At 41.1% G+C, this 19,455-nt stretch overlaps 2 protein-coding genes across 2 annotated transcripts; one reads left to right on the top strand and one right to left on the bottom strand.

Annotated features, from left to right (window-relative positions):
* Positions 1 to 1,449: 1,449 nt before the first annotated feature.
* Positions 1,450 to 11,083, top strand: LOC137277227 (protocadherin beta-7-like). Its single transcript, XM_067808896.1, has 10 exons — positions 1,450 to 1,509; positions 3,209 to 3,401; positions 4,576 to 4,755; positions 5,666 to 5,809; positions 5,938 to 6,066; positions 6,211 to 6,378; positions 7,779 to 7,975; positions 8,812 to 9,210; positions 10,274 to 10,502; positions 11,064 to 11,083. Exons 1-10 carry the CDS (start codon positions 1,450 to 1,452, stop codon positions 11,081 to 11,083), a joined length of 1,719 nt encoding a protein of 572 aa, XP_067664997.1.
* A 2,432-nt stretch (positions 11,084 to 13,515) lies between these two features.
* LOC137278879 (uncharacterized) lies at positions 13,516 to 16,297 on the bottom strand. Its single transcript, XM_067811381.1, has 2 exons — positions 15,913 to 16,297; positions 13,516 to 13,742 (listed from the first exon to the last, which is right to left on the bottom strand). Exons 1-2 carry the CDS (start codon positions 16,295 to 16,297, stop codon positions 13,516 to 13,518), a joined length of 612 nt encoding a protein of 203 aa, XP_067667482.1.
* Between the last annotated feature and the right edge of the window lie 3,158 nt (positions 16,298 to 19,455).

Genomic DNA, 19,455 nt, shown 5'->3' with positions numbered 1-19,455 from the left:
GGATATTGCTGGAAGCGGCATAACGTAAAAAAACAAGTCACTCACTCACACACAACAACAACGTCTAGTCCAAACCAGTACCAGCAGGTACACACACCGGTGTATTAATCTTGAACACGACGTTGAACTTCATTATTGCTTCCCCGATTACTGACGATCCAGAGTTTGAATTGATCTCCACCGACCCAAGATTGTCGTGAGGGGCGACTAACGGAATCGGTTGGTGACATGTCATTGTATCCTCAAGCCGTTGATCACTTGATTGTCTAGCCCAAACAAGATTATTTACACACCAACGCCATGTACCTGGATTATTGCTGAGTGTGGCGTTAAACAACAAACGAGCGAACGAATATAATTTCACTTCACCTTCAGATACTGCTGGTGCCATATAGCATGTCTGGACAGAACTTGATCCATCGTCATCACGTGACAGCCAGACTCTATATATATATATGTACATAAGATCCTTGACATACTCGACGATAAATGAGCAATTCCGTCATTTACCAACAGAATATATGTTAGTAAAAAGTAAATTATACCGTCATAATATAAAAGTACAGAATTCTGGCTTCTGTAATGTCGATTTATTGAAACGAGTGAATAATTGTGTTATCTGAATTTGTATTTAACAGTGATATGTTGAGTAACCATGTGTATAAGGCTAAAGTGCTGTCTGTACACGTGATGTTTATATGTCCATCAGCGGTTTAAAAAATCACAAACGTACTATGTGTGAATGTTCTTTGTTTGATTTTTTTTCAACTTGAAATGCAAAGTAGGTATTGTGGAACTTCACATCATTCATTCTTCAAGTGAAGTCATAAGCACACTCACATGTCATGCTCCAAGTGAAATATCCTTACAGTAAACATGATACATCTTTAGTACAAAATAAGACCATAAAATATTACCCCTTTACCCATGACATTGTGAACCAACACTACAGAGGGGTATTAAAATACCTTCATGCACTGACATCAATCGGTATCTCCGATCCACTTCACCCCTTACCCGTAAAGCGAAATGCAGTGACGTCAAATAACCTATACCTAATGAGCAGACACTTTTCAGTGCCAGGTATAACTTTGTGTCACTTTCCACTTACCTTGATTTATGGCTGAAATGTACATAATATATGTGACAATTTCTTTGTGGCGTTTGTCATATCCGATTGACAAAACACCAACAACGAATAGCTTTATCTCCTTTGCAAATGTGTAACAGGGACGTTGAATAGATATGATTATGAACTTAATTCATCTTGAGCGGAATGTCACTGGCAGAGTCACTGTCATAATTGACGGCTATTGACACGGTTTGCAATGACTATCAATTGACGTGTGTACATTTCAAGACTTGGTACTTTCACAGCGCATTATACCAACAGTGGTCGCCGAATGATGTGAGCTTTAAACGAAGAGGACGTCTTGACCTGGAATTAACATGGAACTTCTACGTTTGGCGGCTGTGGCCCTGTTTTGTTTGGTTGTGCCTTCATTACAGGTACGTTTAGTAGATTATAGTATTACAAAAGTATTAATGCACTCACAAAGTATGGTTTGGGAACAGCAACCCGAAGTTCCAAACATTGAACTACACATTACATGCAAATGCAAAATGTTATATACGTTAACGGTTTACTTTTCACGGTCATTTTAGTAAATCAAATTTGCAAAACTCATCACTTACAAGATTTAAAGGGCATATCACACGTAAGTGTAAAATGATATTTGGGATTAATTTAGACACTCAAGCATTTTTAAAAAGATACAGATTTTTATGTACAAAATTTACTGACCCCTCATCCCTTGTTTTAAGTGTGCAAAATCGATGAGCCCCTACGTCCCCAGAACAGAATGGGTGACCCACCCTCACCCTACCCTCATATCACTACGCCAGTTTTCCGTACCCCATGAGCGCTCCGGAATAGCCGTCTTCCCTTACCCCTTCAAAAACAAAATGAAAAAAACGAGACAAACCAAATACATAATAAATTATATATACCCCAACTCACTGTGCAACTCACAACCAGCGACCCATTCTCACCTGACTACACCCAACATCCTCGTGGGGATACGGGTTAAGAACCTGTCCCAAACGTATGCATGGTATTAAGGAGAAGACTTGGTGGACCGTGTGGTAAGGTGTGGCTCACTATATCAATCACCTGGTTGGAATTAAACAGCAAGTACTTGCCTTGCAAGTTTTATAGCTGCCGTTAACTTTAAAATATTGACATAAAACTTTCACATATGCACTCATAGCTGAGTCTATTCTCTTCTCTATTTTATTTCCATATCATTTTGACGCATGTTTACAGTAAATGACAATAGTTATATTTTCACAACGTATTTGCACGATTTTCATCTACTCAAAACCATCATTAATCATGTTGTTCGTGCTCAAATAACTATTTCCCTTTAATGAATCGGAACGATGAGTGTTGGTTATTCGCCAGTTTCTCGGGTTTTGAGCAGAGCTTGTAAATAGGCAGGGTGAAAATACACGTGAACTGCAACCCGCTCTAAGCTGAACGTTGAGTTATGTGGAGCTAGTTACACATATTATAATTTAGAGACTAAGCGTTGGTTTAAACGAACTTCCTACAGACCATGGGCCCGTTTCACAAAACTCTCTTATGTCTAAGATCTCGGAAGTTTTCTCGAAGCCATTGTACCTCCTATACTGTAACCCAGGAGCTACTGATGCTACGAGAAAAGTTACGAGATTTTAGACTTACGAGAGCTTTGTGAAACGGGGCCCAGATCAACCTGTTGTTGTAGTATTACCTATTCGTTCGTTAACTTGAGAATGTATCTATTACAAACTGAATCATCAGCCTCATCTGAAGGTGATGTCCTACATGCTGCTTTTGATTATCACTTTTTGTACAGATTTCTTACGATTGTACTGTTTCTTCTCCGTTGGGCGCGTGAAGATCTGGGTTAGAATTGGTCTTCAGAAACCCATACTTGTCGTAAGAGGCGGTTAATTAAATCGGGTGGTCATACTCGCTGACTTGATTGACACGTGTCATCGGTTCCCAGTTGCGTAGAGTGATGCTCATGCTGTTGGTCACTTCATAGTCTGGTCCAGACACGATTATTTACATATCGTTGCCACCATCTGCAATATTGCTGAGTGTCGCATGTAACTAAACTCACTAAGCCTTTCGCTGTGATCCAGTCTATGTCGGTTTCAGGTCCCTCCGACCATTGCCCCCATCACCACAAGGAACGTAAAGGAGAGCGCTCCAGACAACTTCATAGTAACGTGTGTACCATGTCAGCACACCTCCACCATCAGCGTCAGCATCGTCAGCGTCGTCGTAGCCCAGGGGGTCGGGACCCAGTGTACTTCATGTTTCACCGCCAGACAAATCAGCCCCACCAGTGGTGAGATGTTACTGCCATTTTGTCTCTAAGTAAGCTGCTGTGAGACACAATTCAGGTCGCATCGGCGAGCCAGATGTTAGAATTTGTTCTTCAGCAGCTTATAGCAATATTCCAGTATCACCATATAGCAATATCGGGGGACACTCTAAATGGGCTTCAAACATTGTAAGCACGTGGGGAATTAAACCCAGGTCTTAAACTGCTAAACTACCCCACTGCCCATCTTGGTCTGAGTGTCCGTATTAAGGAAAGAAAAGCTTAACGATATCTGCGACTTTAGCGTGAGTTTTGACACCGGGTGTAGCTGTTCCGTCTGCGGCTTAATTGTGTGTGTATGTGTGTATGGAGAGTTCCGCCTGTGATGCATCTGGGTGTGTTAGTGTGTGTAAAGAGCCCAACCTGTGTGGTGCGTCTATATGTGTGTGTGTGTGTGTGTGTGTGTGCGTGCGTGTGTGCATGTAGAGCTCCGCCTCTGGTGCATCTGGGTGTGTTTGTGTGAATGGAGAGTTCTGCTTGTGGTGTATCATGGTTTTGTTTGTCTGTAAGGAGGACTGTGTTTTTGTTGTGTTTGTATGTTATTGTGGTTGGTGCCAGCTATGTCTGATGTGTGCATGTGTGTGCGAGCACCCGGAGGGAGACTGTGTCTGTAATTCTTTGCTCGTCACCATCAAACACTGTTTTTGGCATACACTGAGGGACCAGATGTCACCGACCTACTATTCTGTTAACTCACAGTGAGAAAACCAAATGGAAGTATTTCTACATCTTGTTGACATAGCTTTACGGACCCGTGATCATCCCGGTTAGATCTTCAGCAACCCATGCTTGTCGTAAAAGGCGACTAACGGAGATCAGGTGATCAGGTTGGCTGACATGGTTGAAATATGTCATCGTATCTCATCGTATCCTGATGTTCATGCAGTTGATCACTTCATTGTCTGGTCATGACTCAATTATTGACAGTCTGCTGCCATAATGATGGAATAATCCTGAGTGGGGCGTTAAACACCAAACAATCCAAACAAAAACCATTACGTTACATTGTAATACTAACCAACGACCATGATGAGGTCGCTGTTCCAGGTTTCTCCTTATTCTGAAACTATGTTGCTGGACGTGTTGTGGAGGGCATTTATGCAGCTACATTAATATGATGACTATTCCATGTTCGTAGACTACTGCATAATCTACCACCGGAACTTCCTGACCAATCCCCCAGAGGCAATGGTGTATGCTCAAGCCCAGAGATACGTGATCACCCTCCAGTGCACTGATGGTGCGGAGTCTGCAACAGGAACCGTGGATCTCAGGGTCGTTGCTAACACAGCTCCTCAGTTTACCCAGCCCGTACCAGGTAGATCGAGGAGCACGTTTGCTTTTATGATTCATGTTACCTCACTCCTTTCTCATTTAACTAATAGCACTTATTGTTACTTATTAAACGCCTGTATGAGCTGGTGCTTCTCCTGTTCGTCATAAGCCACTCAAAAGAGCATATAATCGAGCAGTTCCGAATGGAACATAATAAAGACAACCAGTAAACTCCATCATCTTTACCTAAACCTATCGTTTGTGGAATAGCTGTGTTATGTGTAGATTTTCTGGGAAGAAATACGTCATGTAATGCATGCTTTTTGTAAAGTAGGTCTCACCTATGTGTGCTCCTTTGGAAAGTGTATCGACTTTAAACTCCGGATGAATGTCCCAAAGGCCATTAACAAGAAAGTCTGATTGTAATAACGTAAAGTGCGACTAACGGGATCGGGTGGTCAGGATTGCTGCCTTGGTTGACACATGTCATCATATCCTATTTGCAATGATCGTTCCTCAAGTTCTTGATCATTGAAATGTATGGTCCTGACGCGATTCCTTACAGACTGACGCCATACAGCTTCAATATTGCCGAGTGATGGGGGTAAACAAATACGTGTCAACGGATAATAAAAATATACTCAATACATTGACGTAAAATATCACGTCAACGTCAACAAATTCCAAGTCTCAGTTATTCGACGAAACAATTTGTATTGGGTTTTTTGTAAATGACGGTGATACTGTTTGAAACCCAAGAGCTCGTCCCTGAAGCAGACAAACCGGGAATCCTTAACGGGGTAGATCTGGGATTTAAATCCAGGACACTGAAAGTCCTAAATAAACAAATAATACCTCAAATACCATGCTTACCATCACAGGGCATCTTATTATTTGTGAACGTTAAGTGATTTTTGAAATAACCGTTTTCTTTCTTTTGTTACTATTTCAAGATGCCTGTGGGACAATAAATGCCATCAACGCCAACACCAACGACGTTGTGTATAATCCCCCCAACGCCGCCGACGTCGATTCTGACACCATCACCTACAGCTTGGTATCGGATCCTGTCAACGACATCTTTGACATAAACACAGGTGAAGGCTTAAGTGTTTGAAGTATTTCATACAGATGGATTATCCAACAGAGGGCGTGAGTTCTTTTTCTTAATATTCTTCGAGCCGCATGACAGTTTCTAAACAAACTGTCTTGTTCCTATTTGTAGGTACCGGGGCGATCTTCGCTAAGAAGCCCGTCAACAGCTATTGTTACAACTCTATTGACTTCTATGTCTCCATCACCGACGGCATAACGGCACCCACTGGTCCTTTGAAAATTACATGTCCAGTTACAAGTAAGCTGATATTCGCTATACAGACGTAAGACCTTTACACTAAACTTATTTACATTTTCGAATTTATTGACTGTTTCGAGTTATCCGTATTTCGAGACTACTGATGGAACATTCCAATAAGATGCACAAACGTTCCTTTTTCAGATCACCATACCCCACCAACCGTCACGGGACTGAACCAGGACATTTATATGGATGAGGATGTCCCTCTAGGGACGGTTATATACAGTCTCCCAGTTTTAATACCTGCGCCAGTTTTGAGCATTTCCAATGTCATGCCTGCAAGCGCCAGTCACCTCTTTACAGTAGTCGGTAGGGTATATCGTTGACTGGATATCCAGAAACATTGCTTATCTTGACAACATGCTCAATGCATTCCTGAACATACATATATGTTAGATATTCATGTACTAAATCAAGATCAGTCGTCCATTAAGTATATTCAATAATGTCTCGATATCATGGAGTGTTTGATATCTCGATGTTATTCGTTCTCTAAGTTCGACTTTGTGAGATATTTGACTCTCTGTATCTCTGTATCAGTATGACACCTTTTCACTTCATACTTGATTTAAATGAACAGGGGATTGTTAGGTGGGTCAGATGTTCAAGCGTTGCTTGTCACGTCAAAGATCAGAGTTCGATTCCAACTTGAAGCCCGCTTTTGGTGACCCTAACGTGAGCTGGTTGAAAGCTGAGTAAACCCACCACACTCATTCATTTCTAACATCTACTAACGTGCACGCTCCAAACATTGAACCTAGTGTGATATTTTTATCACTCGAAACAATGTCCGTAATGCGAAACAGAGACATCAATTAAAACAGCAGAACCAACAATATAGTGTGACTTATTCTACTTAAATCATGTTACGTTTTGGGCATTTCTTCTGTGCACGTTTGCAGGTTTAACTATTGTGCGTGTTGTTTAAAATTCATATTAGGAATGGTCAGTTCATGACACATTCAAATCTGCCGTAGTGTTTTTTCTGTGCTATATTTATTAGTGTAACCTTTTTTCCTGCCAACGACATGCATGTACACTGATATCAACATTTCATCGTAAATTCGAAATCATGTATCTGCTGTTAAATTCCCAGCTAGGATGACAGCAGTGCTTCTTGCAATCACGGTATCACAGTGTAACACAACTTAATGATGTCAACGACCCGTGAAGATCCGGGATAGTACAGGCCTTCAGCAACCCATGCCTGTCACAAAAGGCGACTATGCTTGTCGTAAGAGGCGACTAACGGGATCGTGTGGACAGGCTCACTGACCTGGTTGCCACATGTCATCGGTTCCCAATTGATCGATGCTCATGCTTTCGACCACTGGATTGTCTGGTCCACGCTCGATTATTTACAGACAGCTGGAATATCGCTGAGTAAAACTAAACTCACTCGTTTACTCACTCACTCGCTAATGATGTCAACGTCGACTGGCATCCGTGTGGGGTTCCTAGTGACATCTACACTGATATGCAGTATGTGTCCCTTAAGTTTACCGCACACATATATCCTGGGTTCGAATCTTGGGTTTGTGTGTTTGGTTATCCTCATCATAGGAATCCCGGATTTTTGTGTTTCTGTGATCATGCGTTTCGCCAAAGGAGTGAACGTGTAAGTCACATTCCACTTAAGACTAGCGTTTCACATCAGGTTCACTCCGACGTGTGTAATGATTGACGTAAATGTTCGTTTGTCTGTGCAGGGGGAAGGGTGCTTCAAGTTGCGGCCCCATTGAACTTCGAGGACATCACGAACCGAGACCCGAACATCACACTTTCCGTGAACAACAACTTCTGCGCACCCACAGAGTACTACCTGCACCTTCATGTGAGGGACAAGAACGACCCCCCTAAAGTCACCCCTAGAACTGTGGTTCATACACAGACTGAAGGATCATTTGTACGTTCCACGTTTAAGTAGATCTGAATATTAATGCGAAATAAAGAGAGAAAGATATGGCATATATGTACGGTGGTACACCAGAGGTGAGCATCACTGTACCAGTTTGGGCAATCGTACCTGAGCCTTAGGTGGCACCAGCGAACACTTGATGAATATTGTGAGCACTGTATAAGCACAACGAGGAATTACCAGGAACCAAGATATGGACCTATTGTGGAGGCTGTTTTGTAATGAATGGCTTCCTCTATATGTATTATGGGCAACTGGGTAGTCTTGTGTTTGCAGTGCTTGCTTCTCACGCCGAATAAAGCCGGTTCCTTTTTTACACACATATACAATGCGTAGAATCAGTAATAACCCATATGTCCGGGTTACCATTGACCTTCAGTAACATCAGTAGCGTAAGCTACTAACAGGATCTCGCTGGCTTGGCTGACACATGTGATTGGTTCCCAATTGCGCAGATCTATACTCATGTTGTTGATCACTGGGGTGTCTGGTCGATACTCGATTATTTACAGACCGCCGCCATATATCTGCAATATTGCTGAGTACACTCACTCACTCAAAGAAATATGCTGAAGAATGTATACCATAACATGCATGGCTATGAATACGCGATGCCATTTATAACGTGCTCAAACTCACCGTGTGGCTGAGTGGGTTAGATGGCTTACTTTTGGTGCTGGCGATTTGGCGCCTGAATCTGAAAGTGTGGGTTTGAATCCCAGGTGTGACTCAACCAAATAGAATTTGTGTTTTACGCCGAAAGTGTAATTCCAAACACTTCATATGCTATAAATGTATGAGAGTTTTGTCTTGATGCACTTCAGATCTATGTGACACCGGCTCTGACAATCACGGACGATGATGACAGCAGTTTCGGAAGGGTGATAACTGCTGCTGCTGACATAAACATGTGGGCATTTACCCCTGGCGGGGACTTACTTTCTGTGGTCCAATATGACGCTGAAACGCTTGGTCCCGTGACGAGTTTGACGATGAAAGTCACCGACACGAAAGGTGGTCTCTCCGAGGACATAGTTGTCACTATTACCGTCACGGACGTCAACGACAATCTCCCAGTATTTGACCAAACTAACTATAGTTTTACCGTATCGGAATGTGATTCCCCAGGAAAGGTACTGGGATCCCTGAAGGCCACGGACATGGACATCAGTGCTCCAAACAACGTCATCACATACGACACCGTCAGCATGGGCAGCATAACAGTGAGTACATTCATGCATGTATTGAAACACTTTACTTTGCTGATATGAAATTAATTACATTGTCCCCAAGAGTTTGGGTTTAATTACTGTTTCACACTTGGCACAGCTAGACCTATAGAAATCCCTTTCTGGATGAAGCGCGACACTAACGGGAACAACAGACTGACACATTCCTGGATTAACTCTCACAATCCGAAAAACAAAATACACACTATGAATTATTCCATGCAAGGGTTGTCATGCATATGGACATTTCTTGATATATGCATATATCACACATATCATATATCACACACTCATTTCACGTGTAACGGCAAATCTAAGTTTAGACATCTTATGTCAGAACTGACCAATATCATAGACAACACTACCCTTGTCTGATGCCATAATATTTATAAAAGACTGATCTGATACTAATGTTACACACAAAGAATAACACATGGTATTGGTCTTCCACAAAAGATAATCCATCTACAGCAAAGAGAGCAGAGTCGACTGAAATATTCTGTATCATCTTAACAGCTTGTTTCTACTACCTGTCCAGCTATAAAACTCGAATAGTCCAGTGCTTGACAGAGGCCTGAAATAATTTAGTCTTTTAAACCAGTGGTTGATATAATGAGTCAACAGAGTACGGAGATACGCAGTCGAGCCTGGCAATCAATTTACATTTCCTCTTCATATACAAATATTAAGACCTTAGTATCTTGCAGTTCGTAAAGCTAACAACGCAACAACGATGTCCCCAACCAATTTACTATCTTATCAAAGCTCCCATCCACCCTATCCGCGAAGATCCGGGTTTTGATATTCGCTTTCAGTAACCCATGCTTGTCGTAAAACTCGACTAACGGGATCGGGTGGTCAGGTTCGCTTACTTGGTTGACGCATGTCATCGGTTCACAATTGAGCAGATCGATGAACATGATGTGGATCACTAGATTGTCTGGTCCAGACTCGTTTATGTACAGACCGCCGCGATATAGCTGTAATATTGCTGAGCGCGGCGTAAAACTAAACTCACTCACTCAGTGACCCATCCACTCACCACCCACTGCTTCAGATCGACTCCACGGGGCAGGTAACACTCCTATCCAATGTGTCTATGGGGGTGACGACGCCTGTTGAGGTGGGATGTCATGACAACGGAGCCCCACAACTCTTCTCGCCCTGGAAGGCTACTGTGGAGGTGTTGGTCACAGAATGTGTCCCCACCACAAAGTGCCCTAGTCGCGCGGAACACGTCTCATCCTGCTTGTGGACGCAAATAGCCGCCTTTGTGGCGATATTAGGTATGGGAACATGCAATATGCGCATCTGTACAAAATAACAATGTATGTATGTATGTATGTATGTATGTATGTATGTATGTATGTATGTATGTATGTATGTATGTGTGTGTGTGTGTGTGTGTGTGTATGTGTGTGTGTGTGTGTGTGTGTGTGTGTGTGTGAGTGTGTGTGTGTCTGTCTGTCTGTCTGCGTGTGCGTGCGTGCGTGGATGGATGTGTGGATAGATGGATGCCTGTCTGTCTGTCTGTCTTGTGCGTGCCTGTCTGTATACAATAACACTGAATTAAAAACATCTACGCATTATGGCAAACCGATTGCATAGTTGCGATCGTTTGATCACTGCTTTTAATGTCCATGGGTCAGGGCATAAATTTTCGAAGCTTTCTTAGCGCTAAGACAGTCGTAAGTTAATGTTTAATATATATTTCAGGTACGACCTGTCTTAGCGCTAAAAGAGCTTCGAGAACCTGGACAAGGTATTAAAAATGTAAGTCATCACCAATATTTATGTGATATGACCAGTATAAACTGTTTTTATAAAAATTCATTTATGTTGAACAGGTGCAGTGAAATGGGGCTGAGAATCCACAATCAGAACATCCCGACACAATATGGAGGACAACTCTTCACTCTTGGAAACAACTGTTTTCTGGACAGTCATATGCAGAGGGAGGTCAAATGTGAATGGTTTTCTCCATCTGTTTCAGTCTTTAAAGACATTTTCATTAAATCAATGTCGTTGAAAAACGTTGAATTCAGATCAAATCCAAGACAGTTTCAACAAGATACGAAACACAATACGACTTTCTCAGTATAAAGCGTTTTGGATCTGTCGATTGGATTTCGATGAACTTTGGAACTTTCAGTGTAAACACATCTATCTTCTAAATACGACCGTGACAGGGGATTTGATTTGAAATCCTAGATTGACTTAGTCTACTCAAACAAGACCAAGAATATCTCTCGCTGTTACTGGAACTGTCATATATCGTCATGGTAACGATGTCTTTAAATATAAGACATGATAACGAACCTGTTCGATACACACTCTACCACGGTTACACCGAACCCAAGGGAACACAATGATAGTAGTTTGCTAAACACATTTCGACTAATACCCGCAAATGGTTGGGACAAAATTACTTCGTTAAATCCGTCACTTCGTTATAACCACATTCGTTACAAACGTAGACTTTTATACAGCTGTTGCCAGTTGCTGTTGACTCAGCCGCCATGTTTGCAATTATTGGATGGGATATCTCTTCATTTGGATAAAGGCGGACTGGGAATAAGGAACTATGGACGTGGTATACATGAACAGGGAATGTAGTAGCATGATGACTATAGGAGATTAATACCATATACGGGATCTTGCTGACTATGTATGTGTGCGTTCCTGCTGTTATCTTGATTTAAAATGCCGGTCCTAATCTTGCTGAATAAAATTTGTTGTTACCTATGTGTTTCTGAATGTTTTTTCTCAGCTTTCAAACTGCTTCTATACAGGATAATTGCGGTTTGCAGAACATTGGACCTCGTTCCTAAAAATGCACACAACCTCCATTAACTGTTAAGCTTCTTGGCGTCATTGGTTGACTTCGACCGTTATGTTGAGCAAAATCGTACAACCCAGCCTGTGGTGTCTTCGTTGTGAGGTACGGTAGGGCACCGGTCTTTTTCACGAAGATTAAAAAAAACTACTCTTGCTCAAAAGGTGCTTGATCAAAGTTACAACATTCAAGGCCTCAGTAAAGCTTTCAAAACTATATTTTACTACTTTTTATGGTAGATATAGGGAGTGCAGCTCCAAATGTGAGTGTCCAGGGTAGATATTTAGATCAGTCATACCTTTCAGTCCTGTATTTTTCTTCTTCTAGAGAACTTTTTATCATCACTACATGCAGGTGATTCAGAAACACAATGGTTTGCATATGATGCCAGCTGTCGGGCAAAACAACGTTACGGATACAACCCCAAAATTGCAAACCTTATCGAAACGTCATCGGTTTAAGACAGTATCCAAAGCACTGCAAACGTCAGGACCAAAACACAGTTTGGTCCCCCGTATCAAATGTATAATAAAATACATTAAAAAACAGACATGTGACATGTGTACTCTTCCTTTCATTGTATCCCGGCGCGGCATTCATATAAGCGTATGCTTGTTTACCAGTCCGTACATTTCATTGTTTAAATCAATAATAATTATTTTTTGCATAAATAATTTTTGTACTAGTTTTACAAATTTCACTATTCTAGAGAAAGATTTATATTCATTGTTTGCATTCATTTGTAACGTCACCATACAAATTCATTCGGGATCCTGAAGAGAGAGGCTGTGCTGTTGTGACCTGCTGAACGGAGGTATTATGCTTGTTTGTCCTCTGAAACACCAAAATGTCAGATTTGTATTAGTTGATAGAGCGCAGCGAAGGTTTACGTCACACTCAGCAATATTCCAGCCATATGGACGACTCTGTAATCGACTCTGGACCAGGCAATCCAGTGATCAACGGCATTGATCTACCCAATTGGGATGCGACGGGCGTGGCAAAACCAGTTCAGTGAGCCTCACCGGCCTATCTCGTTAGTTACCAATTCATGAGTAGGTGACACATCTCATTAATATCATTTAAAGAAATATATAAAGAGGCGAATAAAGACAGTTACACCCTGTTAAAAACCTTGTGTTAAAATGACAAAACTGGAAACGTATAAACGCATAAACGAGTGAGTGATATTCCAGCAATATCACAGCGGGGGACACCAAAAACAGGCTTCACACATTGTTCCAACTGAACCAATCTTATGAAGCATGACGCCACCTCGTTTAAACGACTGGAAAACAATTATGATATTGAAAAGATGGATACAGGTAATATGTTAGCTGTGTTATCTAAATGAAACCATATAATGAGCTCAATAAAAAATAATTGTTCGTACATTAAAAAAACACACCCAAAACACTGGTATATCTATGAAACCAAGTCTTTGCACACAGAAAGACAGTGGTCTAACTCGCCCGCTTGAACGTACCGTGGCATTCAAGAGTGACTGGGGTTCGGTGGCCGCTGTTACAACACTGGGCTTCAGGGTTGCCTACAGCAGTGTAACCAGCCCGACAGCGGTATTTGAAGATGTAGCAGTTGTTGTCTGCCTTGTCACGGGTGACGTCGTACATTTGGGGAGACGTGAATCTCAAATCTTCCCTCTTCTGAGGTATCGGACGACACAGTGTGGCTGAAGTAAACAAAATGTTTGGGCTGTTATGAGTGAGTTTAGGTTTACACTGCTTTTAGCAAACTTTCAGCAATATCGGGGCGGCTGACATCAGAGACAGGCCTAACTTATTGTATCTATGTATGGATACCGATCGAAACCGAGTCCTCGGCGTTACGACCGAACGCTTCAACCACTAGGCTACCCCAAGCTATCATAAAGACAATAAGGATCAGTCATAAGAATTTATATATTTTGTCTGGAAAATGTTGAAATATTGTTTAAATTTAAAATATACGGATATTCACAACTTGCAAAGAACAAGATATTTTTATTACTGTTCTGATTTTTTTACGATTGTTATGCGGATTGCATGTATGATAGTAGTAGAAGATTGAAGCGCTGGTAAAATGCTCAAGTGTTATTTGTTGCTGGCTCTTTCTACATCCGCCTTTTTGTGTCGAGGTTACGTTCTCTAAATGACTCACTCCATCTACACAGGAAGGAGATAAGGTCGATTCGAGGTCTCTTTCTATGATGTGACTGGCGACTTCTCTACTTGCGCACCGGTCTGAGTCTACTGACCAGTCGGACAGCTACCGACACAGCTTACAGGATTCATGAACACAACACGTAACTCATTCAAGATATCTCACAGTAACCTCACTCTGACTTTATATACATTAGTGTTGCAGCCTGTCTGATCCATTGTATTTTCCTCTTTGACTGTAACTCCCATATATATGTCTTGCAATATACATATTAGATCTCGTTTTCTAACTGAATGTTTGGGTTTTTTTTTTTCAAATTTTACGTAATTCTGGTTCAACTCAATGAATTACTTAAACGTGTCTCAGTGTTTGAATCAACTTATAACAGACATGTATGGCTAAATTTAAAAAGTGAAATGTTTCTCGGGCTTCGGTGCCTCAGTTTTATTTGTGCGCGTTTCATTTTTTTGGCCATTTAAAAAAATACATTTTTTGCCATTTAAAAAAATGACTTTGCCGCATCCCGATCATCTATTTGTCTACTATAAGAATGAATGTCTGTAAGAACGAGTGTGACCGAATTTACAACTCAGTAACAGGTGCTAAAATTTCCAAGCTGTATTTCTGACAGAGAAAAACATGTGTTATTTCCTCGTCACTTTTTCGTATCAAAATATAAACATTTATTTTCTTTTATGTAGCCTAATCATTTTAAACTTGACTGTAATGTGGGAGTTGGTGAGACTTTCTTCATAACTTGAAGTTTACTAAAACCCCTTTGTGTCGAACTGTAGAATGTCTCGAGGTAAAAGCTTACTCCTGCATATTCCTTATGTGGTCCGTATTTTTGTGAAAGTCTACCTGCACCCTCAACATTAGATCATCCACCCACGTCGTTAGCGGTATCGAGCGATCGAGCCCACCATGATTGTCCTTCACTCCCAATAGGCTCGCACCAACAACGAGATGCTCTCTGATTGGTCAAAAATAAAACACCAGTATTATTTTCATTTCGTGGCGTGATATATCGTGTTGGTGCGAGCCTATTGATGGTAAAGGACAAACATGGTGGACTCGATCACTCGATACCGCTAATTTCACAATAAGTTCGTGTATTGCAGGTAAAGGAATACCCTATTTCATTTGAGAGGTTGTAGAACGATAGCGGAATATCTAGCGTTTACGGAAAGGTTATGTGTTTTCGCCGACCGGGTGTTTTAAGTGAAATACGTCTAGTATTTTTTCTCCGAGAGGCGATGATTTTCGTAGGCGTACAAATGAAAAAGTTGTCTTTTCCCGAGTTCCAAGCGAAGTTACTCGGTAGACAGAGCACCGATTTTGATCATTTTGGATTTATTCTAATGGGAATTTATCTGACTTTATTTCAGTAAGAATTGCGGTTGTGTATTCCAAAATTTCCCACCCAGAATTCGCCCATAATCGAGAGCTGTGTGTTTGACAACTTTGTGCGCGTTATATCCCTTTCCTTCTTTATAATTATGTATATGGATATCAGTGTTGGCTTGTTGGACACAGGATGTTTCATTTTCAGCAATGCAAGCCCCTGTGCTCCAAAGTATCATGGCGGCTTAGAGGCCTCCGAAACGAGCGCAATCGACTTTCGCTTTCGACAATAAAATAGTGCAGACAGCGCCTAAAAACACATTCAAAAAGCATATTAAGGTATCGTTAGTACTCACGAAGGCTCAAGAAATAATTACGCCTTTTCCCTTGTAGTTCACTGGTAAAGTCAATGACATCAGCGCCGTCGTGAAATTTAAGGAGATGACATTCCCCGTATAGCTCCCGGGGGTAGAAGTTGGTGCAGGTGCTAGGTGTACACCCGTCAGAGTTGATCTCACTGAAGATGGCGCCTTCACAGGAAGTGTTTTCTACGCATGCGTACTTGCAACGGTGCAGGGAGACGTTTTTCTCCAGTTTGAAGAAACGCTCAGCTTTCGTATCACTGACGCTTTCAAAAGACGTGAGGCCGAAATGGAAAAGAGCTTCAAATTGTACTTTTCCATGAAGAAGATGGAAACAGAGACCCAATCCAACTATGATCAATATATTCTTCACATCCATTGTGGGCATGGAACCAGGATCGATGTATATGTTCCAGGGTACACACTCAGTCAGCAAGTGACCTGTCAATGTTATTACTCACATCACCAACACTGTTCACTAAGAACTGAAGAAAACGTCGAAGACACTCCGTGATATGGGTGATCAAGTGCCCGTGATTTGCTATAACTCTTTTGGACAGACGTATCAATTGTCTTTACCAGTGCTTATGTGTTTATTGTTACTTACAAAGAAGGCCTCTTATGTAGATATGATCAGACACTACAGTTGGTCTTCGTGTCGTGAGGAGGGATCCCTTCAACAATAACACTCCCTTATCACCTCCCAAACAATTAAAGGCCGTGTACTATACTAAAAGACGCGCATGTCTGAATACCTTACAACATCTAAACTGCCCATGAGAAACTAATTTAGTTACCCCCCCCCCCCATGTACCGGTGGCACTGGCTTGCAGCTGAGTAAAGGGACAGTAAATCACGCATGATCCATATGGGGAGAAATTCATGCCTAATGTTGTTCCATATAAAGGAAAAAATGTTTTGTCTCAATTCAGTAAATATAATGCTAAATGAATGTATTTATGTATATAGGCAACTTAATGCTTAACCCGTGAAGGTCCCGGAGTAGAATAGGCCTTCAGCAGCTTATAAGTGCCATAAAGGGCGATTATGCTTGTCGTAAGAGGCGACTAACGGGATCGGGTGGTCGATGACTTGACTGACACACGTCATCGGTTCCCAATTACGCAGATCGATGCTGATGCTTTGAGCATTGGATTGTCTGGTCCAGACTCGACTATTTACAGACCGCCGCCATGTGGCTGGGATATTGCTGAGTGCGGCGTAAACCTAAACTCACTCACTCACGTAATTCTTAAGTAAATGTATTTAATGTAACGGTAAATACAGGCAAACACGGTTACTTAAGTAGTTCTACTGTTACCTATATAAACAGAAAGGCATTTTGTATCCATATACAGGAGAAATCCTAAATCTAAAATATTACTATAAATAGGGAAATACGAAACCATTACATACCCCTATAAGCGTGCAGGTTACCAGTATGGGTTGAAGAGAGAGTGAGAAGAGCGGGGGATAGAAACAGGGAGCGAGGGAAAGCAAGATAGAGAAAACGACTCTCAGTAACAACTAAGCAAAACTAAAATCCAAAATTAAATAAACTAAAGCAACACCTACAAACCCATCCCAAAACAATGACAACAAGAACAAAACTTGAAAGCAACAATAACGCTATATCGCGCTGCATCTTCAAAGCTGAAATTGTGATGTAGGTACAGACGTACTTAATAGCTAGTCAAAAGGATGATGTGTCGGTGGCCTGAGACACGCTAGTCGGACCCTACATCTTTAATGCAGCGACTATATTGTGCCATGAATGCGTGTAGGCGAGACTAGAAGACTAACGGATCACTGGAGTTTAAAGATAAACACCATGTTAACGGGGAACATAGGACGGAATATGGCCCTGTACACGCACATGGATCAATACAGGATATCGATTACCATAACATATACCCATTGCCTATAAATACGTAAATGTTAGACTAGATTCTCGTACACTTTACAAACACTCGTGACCAGATTTATAATTACAAGTCTATACACCCACTAAAGTATATTTGCAAACGTTTACGAATATACATGTGTACAGTTCCATAACTGATATAAATTTACATAAGTAATTATAAATCTAAATTTACATAATTTTACATACACGTTTCTTTTTAATATGAAATTTAACAAATTTTACATGCATGCGTTTATTTACGAACAAATATACTTTTAACGCACAAAAGACACAAAAAAGGTCCTGACAAATTCAGCATATCTCTATCAGTGGTTCTTTGACTGGATAATGGAGCAAACGTGCATTGACTTACTGAAAAAAAACGTGCTTCAGTACACATAACTGATTTAAACAGTTTTCGGGAAACGTATTGTCTGTTAAATATACTCATAACAAACGAATAAATGAAGACACGAAAGGACAAGTGTTCCATTATTTATTTATAGCATTTAACCCACAGTGCAATACATACCTTGTGAAGAAACCTGGAAAAGAAGAAAGGAATACTTTATGTACTTTTATGTGTTATTTGTTTCTATGAGTATATATTTCGTCCACGAACCCTTGTGAAGGAAAACTGTGGTGGTAATAATCCAAATCAAATATATGACTAGGATGGGGTAAGGAGTTGGGAGTACGAACCCTACCACCCTAAACAACACTCCATACCACCATATCATTTTCCGTACTGTTTATGCTGGACCTGATCATTGCAAATTGTTTCTTTGAACTTCTCATTTCACCACTGACCTGTACAGGGCAAACTGATAATTTGCAAATTATTTTCTCCCAAAGTGTAATCGGATTTATTTTCATACTACTTATATGTATTGTGTATCGTGAGAATAATTGTAAGACCAGTGGGAGCAGATAAGGATACAATGGTATGAAGTCTGATAGTGATCCCTGTGTGTATTTACATAAACAAGTCAACGACCGTCGATATGCCAGCATGTAGTTTATACTATCTAAATAACTAAACACCATTCCGAGAAATAGTTTCCAAATTTTGCTAGCCAGTTGGTGTAGCTATGCCTGACAGTTACTAGCCCACAAAATAACAGAAATTCACAAGCTGAAATGTGCATGTAAACGTTTGTTTCATAATTAAGCCGCTAATTTTTCTCAGGCCATAGCTGTGCATGATTTAAAAGTGGATTATAACAAGCCGGAGAAAGTGATATATTTTATAAAATGACCCCATTTGGAAAATTCACCAACTAGTCAGGCCAGTGACTGTGGAGATTTATTGGCCCGGCTGGATTATTAGTAGCCGCGGGGTGGTGGGCCAGTGACTATTTCGAACATTGCAACGTTATCATTCACAATCGACCTACATAGTGACATAACAGTGTTACTTTCATGTATAGTACATGTAGTGCCTATCACCATGTGGTAACAAAAGCCATGATTAGTTAGAATTACCGTGAATTGTTGTGACCGGTGACATTCACAGATCAACGCGTTCGTGCGTCATTTAACACTCTGTGATCCGTTTCTGACTTTGAAGGCACTGTTAGCTTACATGAATCATACGATCACTGACGGGCCTACAGTGTTTACTGTTGTAC

Source organism: Haliotis asinina, chromosome 3 (assembly GCF_037392515.1).
Source record: "Haliotis asinina isolate JCU_RB_2024 chromosome 3, JCU_Hal_asi_v2, whole genome shotgun sequence".
Lineage (NCBI taxonomy): Eukaryota > Metazoa > Mollusca > Gastropoda > Lepetellida > Haliotidae > Haliotis > Haliotis asinina.
Note: the sequence above shows the minus strand (reverse complement) of the source record. Positions and strands in the feature narration are given on the sequence as shown.